The sequence below is a fragment of the Aphelocoma coerulescens genome, chromosome 1 (genome assembly GCF_041296385.1).
Source record: "Aphelocoma coerulescens isolate FSJ_1873_10779 chromosome 1, UR_Acoe_1.0, whole genome shotgun sequence".
Lineage (NCBI taxonomy): Eukaryota > Metazoa > Chordata > Aves > Passeriformes > Corvidae > Aphelocoma > Aphelocoma coerulescens.
In genome coordinates, this window is record NC_091013.1 from 99,337,171 (window position 1) to 99,349,616 (window position 12,446).

Genomic DNA, 12,446 nt, shown 5'->3' on the forward strand with positions numbered 1-12,446 from the left:
GAACCCTTTGAGCCCAGCACTTCTGACAGTTTTAGCCCATCTCAGTGTCCTCTTATTAGTCCATATTTCATCACTTTGTCATTGGGACCATTATGGGAGACAGTGTTGAAAGCCTTTCTAAGATAAACATTATCCACTACTACACCCTCATCCACACTAGTCAAATCAGAGAAGGCTAATCAGGTTGGTCAGGCCTGACTTGTAAACAGATTTTTCTCTCCCCTTTATCTCCTCTCCTGGAAGAGACAAGCCACAAGGTAGAGGAGGTTCCATCAAGTTTTAATTACACATTACTGCCTTGAGACTTCTGCTACGGATACTCCAGAGGAACGCAGTAAACAGATGGAACGGACAGCAAGGAGGTTCCATAAACAGGAACAGCAGGGCAGAGCCCTCCCCAGCTGTGCTTTCAGGTCAGTCACCAACAGGATCACATCCCATTCCAGCAGCCTGGCAGTTTGGGAACTGACTGCCCATGCACACATCCATACACACACCCCACTGCTTGCTTATTCACCCCATAATTCTCCTACACCACTGGAGAGGCAGACACCAAAGGAACCACAGCTGAGGTGCATTGGGAAGAGTGGGGCCAGCAGGTCAAGGGGGGATTCTCCCCCTCTATTCAACCCTAGAGAGGCCACATCTGGAGTGCTGTGTTCAGTTCTGGTCTCCACAGGTCAAGAAAGACAAGGAACTGCTGGAGAGGGTCCAGCAGAGGCCACAAAGATCATGAGGTGTCTGGAGCATCTCTCTTATGAGAAGAGCCTGCGGGAGCTGGTCCTGTTTAGTCTGGACAAGACTGAGAGGGGATTTCATCAATGCAAATAAATATCTCAAAGGTGGTGCCAAGAGGATGGTGCCAGACACTTGAGTGGTTTCCAGTGACAGGATGAAGAGCAATGGCCATAAACTAAAACACAAAAAGTTCCACCTCAACATGAGGAAGAACTTCTTTCCATGGAGGGTGGCAGAGCAGTGTCACAGGCTGCCTAGGGAGGTTGTGGACTCTCCCTCTCTGGAGATATTCAAAATCCACCTGGACAAGTTCCTGTGTCACCTGCTCTAGGAGACCCTGCCTTGGCAGGGGTGGCAGACTGGATGATCCCCAGAGGTCCCTTCCAACCCCATCCGTTCTGTGATCCTGTAACCAGGACAGTGCTTTCAACCCTTCTCAGGCAGCGCAGAACTGGCAGGGCCCAAGCATAACTTGCTCCCAGCTGACATCACCTGCAAACATGCATCACTGTAACAACCCCTGTAACCACCCTTCCCTGAGGACAAGGGAACATCAGCTCCTTTGGAATTTTTAAAACTGATTGAAGAATACGTACAATAGGAATGGTCAGGAGGAAAAGATGTGCTGGTCTCAAGGAAAAGCCTTTATTAAAATAAAAGTTTTCCCAATCTTATCTTCAAAGCTTTAATATATAAATCTTGTCTAAAAGAATCTAAAACTGAGCTGTAGTTACGTAGCTAAAGATAAGGCATTGGATCTCCAAGGAAACACGGGTGCTAAGATTACTGCACACTGCATCACAATAGAATATAGCCCCCTGGAAGAAAAATAATTCCCCCCGTGCAACACCAGGAAACTAAAGAAAAGCCCAAAACCAAAAAACAGACAAACAAAAAACCCCCCACTTCCCCAAAAAACACCCTAAAACCAAACCAAAACAAAAAATTTCCCACAAAACACAAACCAACCCACATTCCTGCGCAGGACATTTTGTGTTAATACAGAACAGTTCAGTTTTCTCTGCCTCATCTGAGCAACATGTCTCAGTATGCTCACCCCAGCTGCAGCAAAACACTGAAGTCACCCAACCAAGATTTCAACCTGTGGTATCAGCTCAGTTCAAGTATCATTCCTGAGCTCAGAGTCTGAATTCCTTCAGACATGCCTTGGAAGCAGAGCATTACTATCCCCACTTCATGGATGTGTAAACACAGGCAGTGACACAGAAAAAGTACTACTCAAATTCAAGCCACCAGTATTCCAGTGGAATACTCTGCGAGGCTCTGCAAGTGCTCCAAAAGCCTTGTATGTATGTACTTGTTCCAGTTTTCCCTAAATGACTGGAAAGTGAATATTATTCTGTGTAAGTATTGGCACATCCCATCTCTTTCTCATATACTTAACAAAGGAAATGCAGAAGCAAAGCAGAGCTTTACTTCAAAGTACTTTGAGATTAGCTTTTGCAAAGCCCACTTCTAATCAATATTTAGAGTGACATGATACGAAGTGAATCTTGAAAGAAACAAGTGTGAACACTTTTAGTCATTAAATTCCCCATGTTCAAGAGCCTTTCCTCTCTGAGGTAGACTGAACCTAACTTTTCACTTCAAACTATTTAGATCACATAAGCACTTAGGGGACTCATTTAAAAATCAGAATTATCTTGTGTTATACACTGTTCAATCAAATAATTAAAGGACAGACCTATTCCTTGGCAAATTCCCACACCTGAGCTCTCAATATCAGGCATTACCTCTTCAACAGTAGAAGTAAGCGGCAAGTTCTGTTATAGTGAGGTCACACCCTCAAACCACAGGATCAGGAAACTGTAAACGTGTATCTAGCTTTGACAGAAGGTCTCTGCACAACCTCTGGCACATTGCTTTCCTTTTGAAACACCCCTTAATTCAACCCCAGAAACCAGAACAATAACAATGATCATTTGTACAGGAAACCACAGGGCTGATTTCAGAGGTGTCTGTCCAGTCCTGTACTCCAGAGAAGTGAAGTGTTACCACCAGAAACCTGGTGTCAGAAGGAAGGGTAGATACCAGCATACAGCTCCATCAGAAGAGGAACGTTATCAGTAACATGGCATTTCCCCACTGGTATTCTTCCCATACTGCTGGTTTCCTACCTGTATCCAGTATTGTTCCTGCCAACTACAAGGTGCTTTGGTTGTGTGTCACACATGTAAATGTTAAAGTCATTTTCTGGCACCAGATCCACATCATGGAAAATGAAACAGTCCCAGCTTGCTTCTTTTAGGGCCTCTAGGTATCCTACATTCAGCAGTTTAGCTCGATTAAATTTGGTGTTGCCAGCCTGTGGGAGAGAATGGAAAAAAACAACTCTGAAGAAGGTGCCACAGCTTTTGAACCAGAGCTGCTCCCGGGCATTTGTTCCGATCGCTTGGTTTGCAACCACATCCGTGTGGCTTTTCCAGCACCTCGACAGCAGTGACTGCACAAAGAGTAACACTGGGCACAGCATTGGAGTGACCAAAGGTGCAAAGTGTTTCTCCAGCCTCTATTCATCATGAACACACACAGCCAGGGCCAGGAAAGCCTGTGCATAGCTGGGCACCCCACCTGTGAGTGCTCCATCATGTGGCTTAACTGCCCTTCTGCCCCCGGTCCTGGAGTTACCATCAGGCTCCACAACAGAGAGGTATCAGTACAGCCTAAAAACGTGTTCCATACAACTGTGTCAGTAAGGCTTATGGAAGTTCTTTTTAAAAAAGCAAAACCAAATCCCCATGTTAATCCCATGCTAATTAATCTCTAGATGTCAGAGCCCTTGCCACAAACGATTTATGCTTGTTCCCTCAGCCTCAAGGACAGCGATGCTGAAAGAGTTCCCTGTATTTCCTCAGCTCACACACAGATGGCAGAGTGGGAAGCGAAAAGCAGGTCTCCTCATTTCTACCTCCTACCTATAACCTGATTATGCTGTCACATGGGGCCTGCTCCTAGCACAGAGCTTCACCTTCTTTTTACTACCCTTCATCGTTTGCTTTTGCTATAAGTTAGTTAGTAGTTGCTTTTCAAAAATCTAATTTTTCACCGCTGAGGTATAGGTATATCCACACACACCTGGCAGTTTCGTAAGTTTATCACGTCAACATTCACTTTGGAGCAATATGTGTCCTTATCTTTCTGCTCTTGAGGACAAAGTGAGGATCTGCCTCCAGTTCCCACCTGGAACCAGAGGACCAAACCTTGCCCTCCCAGAAATGGACAGGACAGTCATTTTCCAGAGCAAGGAACCTGATATACTTGAAAGAATAATAGTAAAAAAATTTCAAGAGAAACTGCTTGGAATTCTAGGATATTTTCTAGAAGGTGCCTGGACAGAAAGAGGCTCCATGGAAAATGAGAAAGAAGCTGGCCTCCCCAGGCTAAGAGAAGGTGAGCTGCAGAGAGAAGCTGTTGTATACAAAACATGTTTTATTGTGCTAAAAAGTAACACTTTCCTCTAAAGCAGAATTTGTTCACCATCACTAAAACAACCATCTGCTCCTGCACAAAGATTATTTATGGGATTTATAACTCCATACCTGCAGTCTGAAAAATACAATACAGTGCCCATTCTGAGAAGTTAAGAGATGGATAATCAATTGCATCCATTCTCTGGAGATTAATTTTGCATTAAAAAATTTAGATGCAATTCACCCAAAATCAGGGTGTCAAATTTCTGAATGGGGGGGTTTTTTGTGTGTTTTGGATTTTTGTTTGTTTGTTCTTCTTAAAATGTCCTGTATATAAAAACACCCATGAGATGTCTCCTCCTGAGGATGAAAACATAGGTTATTGAGTGAACAGAACAAATCAGGTGTCAGGCACATTTGGAGACCATCACTTCTATTGAGTATCAAACCCAGCTTAGTTCAGGAGCAGCATCTTCCATCTGCTGAAGTTCTGTTTTCCTATCACGAAAGCCACCACAGCACCCAAATGCCAGCTGACAGTGCTTTCCAGGAAGGGCAGTTTTCCATGTCAGACCACACACTGAACAGACAGCAACAACTTACTCATCTTTTATCGAGGACAGAATTGTCTCCCTTTGTTTCTATGGAAGAAGAACACTGACCACAAGACAAAACTTACTTGGGCAAGAAATTACTCGCCCTTTAGGGATTACAAACTCACACTGTTCTAAGTACAGCATTCATGTATGCATACATTTAAAGAAGCATGACTTTAGAGATGTTAAAAGTAGCCCAGAAAGAAGAAATCTGGAGTAAGCCCTTCAGAGGCTCACAGAAAAAAATACAAAAGGCCCATTTAATCTACCTCCAAAACAGACTCTGTATTTCAACAGTTAAGTTCCTGTTTGTCTTTCCTCAGAAGATACTTAAAACAACTAATGACATCACAAATTGAGAGTAAAAATGGATTTGCCCCAGAAGAGTTTTGTTAGACCCACTTTCCAGGCTTTGGGCATGCCTATCTGCATGGAAAAGCTATGTGAAAGCTTCCAGTCTTCCAAGCACAATCTCTGACAGAGTAAGTTCAGGTTTGACACTGCTGCTCTCATCAGACAAAACTTCCATACTTCTGTATTACTTTTTGCTAACATGACAACAGCAGTTCTCCACTTCACATATTTCAAGAAATTAAAAAGATATGCCCATTCCCCCAATAATTTATTCCTAACCACCACTTCCTGCTAGAATGAGCCAGTAGATGAATGATTATAGTACGTAGTAATGCAGAAAAAAGAAAGGCCTCAGTTTTACCACTCGACAGGCCACAGGATGACTCTAAACAATGAAAGAGCAGTTCATTCCAAGTAAATATATGATGCCATGATGTTTATTGCAGTTCTGCTGAGACATTCAGCTGAGCAAAAGTGTAAGAGTGTAAGCTTTCACCTAGAAAGCGCTGCCTCATACTGATTAATTGACTCTAGGCTCTTTAATCAGGAGGGAAGAGAAACTTGTATTAATTTATCACCTTTTTTCTTCTGCTGTCTGAAATGTCTGTTTGGAGCCAAAGCAGAACATGTAAGTAAATGACAGTGAAAGAAAACAAACATAACAGAAGATCAAGAAAAAGACAACATATTATGAAAGAGCAATATATAATGCTATTAGCACATGCAAGTAGAACATAAGCACCTTGATGAAAGACAATGTGGCACAGGTCTGCTTAAGTTTTAGCCACTGAAACACCATTGCTAGGAAGAATGCAAATAAAGAAATTAATAAAACTTTCAGGAACCAACTGCTCTTCCATGATGACTACTTCCCACCACACTTGCTGGGCAAATAAAGCAACTACAAGCAGCAGCTGTCATGTTTAGTTTGAGAAAGCAAACATAAAACCACATTATACACACAACTTACTAAGCACAAGAGCCTGATGGGAGAGAGGGACTAGGGACAAACTGAGGCCTTCTATCCAAATGACTCCAAATGTGATGACAGAACAGGCCAGCCTAGTTACATGTGTGGATACTGCAAGAGAAGTGAGTTGCATTAGCAGTGCAAAAGATGCTTACCTTGAATGCTAACTCAGGAACACTAAGTTACTTAGAGTGGGAAATGAACACCAGTTAAAGACACTGCCAACACTCCCCAGTAGTGCCACCAGCAGTGGCTGCAGGCACTGTTGCACCCCTCAGCAAGCAGAACTGTTCAAAGCAGGTTTGGAGGATGGATGTCAGACAGCAGAGGCAGCAGAAGCCTCTCCTCAGGCTGCAGGGCACAGCCATCACCCTCACCCAAACAGCTCTGCACAGCTGCCTCACCTGGTGAATGACGTAGATGCCATAATCCAGCTGCTGCCTTTGCAGGAAGGGGTGGAGATGCTGCAGGAGGTACAGCAGATGCTTCTCTCGGTTGCGGTGGGGGATAAGGATGGCCACGTGCTGCAGGGCTGAGCACTCCACAGGGTGGTACCGGCCCTGGGCTACCTGAGGGTTCTCCTTTTGCACTTCTTCCAGTGTAACAGATGGTTTGAAGGAGAGTTTGCTGGCACCTCCTGTAAGAGAAGCACAAGAAGCTTTCCTGAGTCATTTCAGATTGTGGCTGGTCCAGTCACTTAATGAGGCACTCTGTAACCAGTGTAAGAAACCCAAGTTCAAGCCCCAATTGGTTTCCTTACCCTTCCAAGAGAAAAGTAGTACTACAAGGATATTACACAGGCACTGGAAAGAGAGGGTGTCAAGCATGTAGTCACTTAAATTGATTATGAAGTAGTGGCAATAAAAAAATATTTTAAAAAAACTCAAGAGAAGTTCTAAGCTACTGCAGAAGGACTGGGCAAAAATGACTGCCGGGCAAAGCACAGGAGAAGAAAGTGGAAAGAGACATAGGACTGTGGCTGTAAGAAGTCATCACTACCTAAAGCACAAAAAAAGCATGACAGGCTTAAGGTTATCAATTTGTAAGATAAAACATAGCAAGGTTTTCTGTAGCCAAATGAAATTTTCATCTCTTATCTCCCACTGAGCTATCATGCCAGCTCCTCTGGACTCAGCAAGCCCATGAAAAAGTACAATACAGCCATGCTGCATTTACTTAAGCAAATACACCTTGGGGTTGGAGTGAGGGTGTGCAGGGAGACAGAAGCTTTTTGGTTTACATCAGGGAAGAAGGAAGAATCCACCTTCCCAAACAAATCCCTAATCAGGTTCACAATAAGGAAGAGAAATAAGATAATGACATGATACTGCAAAGCAGGAGCCTGGTGCTGCTAGCAGTACCCAGCCAAGAAAAAAGAATAATAAAAATGCCCAAACCAAGAAAACAGTCACCCATTTGGACCTTCATCATAATTAATGCTAACTCCAACAGAGTTGTGAAGTCCTTCAATTGTCAACACAGAGACACAAAAGTATATTTAATAATGAAAAGGGAAAAACCCGAGGAAAGGTGAAAACACTTGTGGTTGAGACAAAAATAGTTTAATTTAAAAAAAAAAGCAAAAGATACACATACGCAAGGGAAAAATTCTTTCATTAAGCCCCACTGGCAGGCAGGTGTCTGGCCACATCGAGGGAAGCAGGGCTTCAGCACATTCAGCAGTTGTTGGGAAGACAAATGCTGCCACCATGAACATCCCTCCTTCCTCTGTTCCCCGAGCTTTTACTGCTGAGCATGATAAATGGCACAGTCACAGGGTATGGAATATCCCTGCAGTCAGCTGGGGTCAACAGTCCGGGCTGTGCCCACTCCCGGCCTCCTGCCCACCCCACTGGATTTTAGGGGGCCGAAACAGACAGAGACAAAGCCTCAGGAGAGTGCAAATGCCGTTCAGAGTAGCCAAGTTACCGGTGTGTCACCAAAGCTGTTTTACGCACAAATGCAGAGCACAGCACCAGCTGCTCTCCCAGCCAGACCCAGCACAGGCACTCCGTGCCACATGACACTTCCCCACCCTGGAGTGCTTCCTGCAACTGGTTGTACTGGTCTCACAGGAAAGGTGTCCAACTGGTAAACCGCTAGGAAGAAATCCAAGTCAGCAGCACTACAGCAGATTAACTTATCAGAGATGAGAGGAAAACACCATCACTTACGCAGGTACGGGGACAGAGCTGGGCAGGGACCCTGAAATGACTTCACCATGGGAATGTCTGCAGTGGATTTGATCTTCTCTTCCTTTTGACTGTGCTCCAGGCTAGTTACCTTCCTGAAAAATTCCACCATGCTCTTAGCTTTAGGAATTTCCTGTCTGGTGTCCACTAAGTAACTGAATGTGGTCCATAGCACCATCAAAAGCAAAGTGACAAGCACCAACACTTTGAACTTATAGAAGAGGTGATAAACATTCAAGCCCAAGGCCATGGCTTTCCCTGATTCACAAACTGCTTCCTCTGCTCTGATGCCAAGGCAGGTCACTGCATATCCAGTGGGGATGAAACCACAGTTTCCAATAAGAACGTCACAGTAGGGAAGGAAAGCTGGAGGTAGGGAGGGCTGCCACACTTCCTGCAGTTTTGAAATTCATGGAGCCATAGTATTGTTTGCTCTTCAAATGTCACAAAACATGACTTTAACCTGGACCACAAAAAAAGAAAAAAGGAAGGAGAGAATTAGTTTCTACCACCTCCACTACTACACCTTCACAGACTTCATGAAAACAGGTTATGACAATACACAAAAGGAACAGCAAATATGAACAATTGGTCAGAAACCAAGGCACTGAGCTTTGGTCCTAGCTCAGCCACAAACCAGCTGCATGATTTTATGCAAATCACTTTCCTGTTTTGTTCTTCTCTCTCAACCTTTTTTTTTTTTCCAGATCAGAAAGTGCAACCACTACCCGCTGTTATGTCTGTGTACAGTACTTGGCAATACACAGGTTTTACTACTTCCATTCCTACCAAAATTAACAACAGCTGCAAAGCAAGAGATTCTGCTGGCTATGAGTAAAGCCCCACCAAAATGAAAACCACCTGAACCACTGCAGAAATAAACTGTTTTCTTCTGAAAGACAGTATTACCGATGCTACGTTGCGCTGCACAATGCAGTGTGATACCTGACCAGTATCAGGAATCATTCTTCTTTATTTGCTACCTGTCAGCACCACCTTATGGGTCTTTGTCCAGTATTCCCCTCTCACACGCAGTTGAAGGAGGAAAATCTTCCTGCTTTTTAAGGAAAAGGTTCAGTTTTTCAAAAGTGTTAGGTCTGTGAGGAGCCAATCCTTTGTTCCACTTCCTGCCCTCTTTCAAGAGCTCCATTTTCATACAGCCTTTTACTGCCATCATCCTGTAGTTACCACTCTAGTTCTTTTGGCTGTTATTATCATCCCATAGCAGAGAAAGAATGAAACTTTAATAAAAGAGAACTTTGATATAGAAAGCACACAAGAAAACTGCTGCCTCAGAGAAGAACAAGGACTGAGGCTAAGTGAAGCAAAGGAAGTGATTAAAGACAATGCACATAAAACAGGCTAGATCAAAGAGAAGAAACACAAAAACATGGAAAAGGTTATTTTATACCAGCCTCCAAAGTACATGAGACCCTGGAGAGGTATCACAGGCACAAGGAATACAGTAAGTCCACATTTCCAGTAGTTTAGGCCAGGTGTCTTTTGGAGAATTTGTGGGATGTGGAAGCCTGACCCAGGACTAACAAGATGAACTCCCAAGCTTCTCAGCGTTCACTGGGAATGACCAGCTGCTGTCCCTGCTAGCAGGCAGTTCAAGGAATAACCAACCTGCTCTCCCCATTCACATGCAACACAGAGTGTTGCTCTAAGGAAGTAGAGGGACTCAAATGAAAGAGAAAATGTCCATCCTCCCCCATTGGTTTATACCCTGCAATAGTTGCATACAGGAAATCAGTGATAAGCTCTATGAATCATCTGAAAGCAGTGTGGACCCCATGGGTAATATTACCCTGTAATTATAAAATCAAAGACCTTAGAATCTGCTTATCTAAACTCTACCTGCAAGTTTCTATGGAATAATCTCAATTGCTGCCTTTCATGGCCTCTCAGCTACTATGCAGCATTCATGAGGTGAAGCACTTCCCCCAAGGGGTGTAATTTTCTCCAAAAAAACACAAAAGGCCCAGCGCACCGAGTGCACGCACAAGGAGGGAATTTCCTTCTCCATCACCCAATCCAAGTGTGTCCCAGATAAACCTGGGCTGAAAAGGACAACATAAAAGTTAAGATACTGAATTTAACATGCAACGAATGACTATCAAAAGGTGTTTATTATATTCACAGCTTCCCACTTTCCCAGAAGTGGACTACAAACCTTAAAAAGAGTTAAAACAGTTGCTTACCACTGGTACTCACATTAGTGCAAATGGTCCGTCCCCCAAAAGAAATTATTTTTTCCATAAATAAAATTTTAAATTAACCATCCATGGGAAAAGACATAAAGAAACATCAGGAGGCAGTCAGCAGTATTAGTCAGAAGCAGCTTCTGAAATATTTTGTTGTTTTTGTTAAAATATCAGGAAGAGCATGCAGGTGTAAAATTGCTAAGGTACTAGGATGCTAAAATTATGGACATAAACTATGAGCTTACTGCACCAACCCTATTCCTACTCTCCTCCACTCCTGTTCCAAATCTCACACATATGAATTTCCTTTGTCAGCTTTGCAAGATTCTATAAGTAGTTGCTATTAAAAGTTCACATTACTTGTCTCTGACAAATATTCACACTATACTACTGTCAGTGTGAATAATTTCCCATAATAACTAAACTCACATCTCCACTGGGTTCTGTGGCAGCAACAGAATGCTGCTCTCTCTTAAAATACACTTGAGCACTTCAACCGAGCAGCATAAATTTGCACGCACGATCACAACCATTAGAAACCTTCAGCTCATCACAACACTCATGCAGAAGGGCAATAATTCATCCTCCAAAAACCTGCAGCTTGATTTTTTGGTGTTATCCATGGACCATACAGCATGTACTTCCAAATGCAGAAGCACAGAGGTATTTTGGTATTTTAAATGGAAAAACACACATGAATCAATTTAGCCACCAATTTACCCTACATCATTACTTCAGAGGTTAAAAGGTTTGCTTGGTTTTTTTTCCCCTGAAACATGAGAATGGCATGAGCACAGAAAGACAAATCTGATTCTACCAACAGAGGAGGAAGAACTGTGGAAGGACTGTACCCTTATGAATGAAGATGACAGGGAAGAGCTGTCACTTTTATGACTCCTGCCAAAGACTGAGAACTTGGGAACTTAACAGGACAGTAACTGAGAATAAAAGGACAAGCAAGAAGTTAAGCCTCAATAAGAACCTCAGTAAGAAACAAAAAGAAACCTTGGCCACTGCCCCTTCTGGAGGGTGTTGTGTTACCATTTCACACTAAGGACTGACTCTTCAGTTGAAAAAGTCACCTTTCACCAGCAAGCCTAAAGTACCTGGGCTGCTAAGTCAGGCAGCTAATCTAGAGTCAAGAAGACCAGGGCTTCAACCTTGTTAAAGAAAAAAAGTTAGGCTCAGGGCCTGCTGCTAAAAAGCCGTACTTGGAGAAGTAGTATAAAAGTGAGTTATAATACACACATAAAATCATTATTAAGGGGATAATCAAATACTGACTAGAACAGTCATGCAAAATCTACTCCAGCCTTAAGAGTCTTGACAGTAACAACTGACACAGAAGAGACATTCCGTAGCCGAGTCCTTTTCACATCCTGAGCAACCAAGTCCCCCATCCCACTGAGCAATGGGCCCACATTTCTCCATCTTCCTTTTGTTCCCTATGTAGTTAATGAAGCACTTCTTTTCATCTTTGATATCCCTGGATTATGGCTGATATATTGGTTGGGAGTGGTGGTGAAAAAAGACCACCTAGTCATACATTATAACATGTGCAAACAGTAATTGAATACCAAACAAATCTTGCAATAAACAGTAGTATCTCAGAAGCTGGAAACATGGTTCTTTTTTCTTCTGTACTTTGTAACTCAGGGTGACTAACCCTCTAACATGGGTGGGAGAACACTTGGGGTGCAACTAAACTCTTCTCATAGCTCTGAAACCTGACCCTACTTATGTGACCTTCATAAAATATACCAAAGAAACTTTCATAGGGAACACAAAGCGCCACTTTCTTGTGAAAAAAATTCTCAGTGAAGCATAACCAAACCCAGTTTAGAAAGTTACAGCTGGATAGGAGGGCACAGCCCTTCAGGCCACAAAACCATCATAGCACCCATTTCAAAATGCAGATAAAAAGCATTAAACAGAACAAAGCCACAGTTATGCAAATA

The 12,446-nt window shown here is 43.1% G+C and overlaps 1 protein-coding gene across 6 annotated transcripts in view; it reads right to left on the bottom strand.

Annotated features, from left to right (window-relative positions):
- Nucleotides 1-12,446, bottom strand: part of B4GALT4 (beta-1,4-galactosyltransferase 4) — a 28,470-nt gene that overhangs the window by 5,498 nt on the left and 10,526 nt on the right. For all 6 annotated transcript variants that reach the window (XM_069020769.1, XM_069020761.1, XM_069020742.1 and 3 more), the window contains 3 exons: nt 8,264-8,744; nt 6,494-6,726; nt 2,877-3,064 (listed from right to left, as the gene is read on the bottom strand). In XM_069020769.1, the coding sequence (XP_068876870.1) occupies nt 2,877-3,064; nt 6,494-6,726; nt 8,264-8,531 (689 nt within the window). In that variant the 5' untranslated portion in view covers nt 8,532-8,744. The remainder of the gene's footprint in view (nt 1-2,876; nt 3,065-6,493; nt 6,727-8,263; nt 8,745-12,446) is intronic.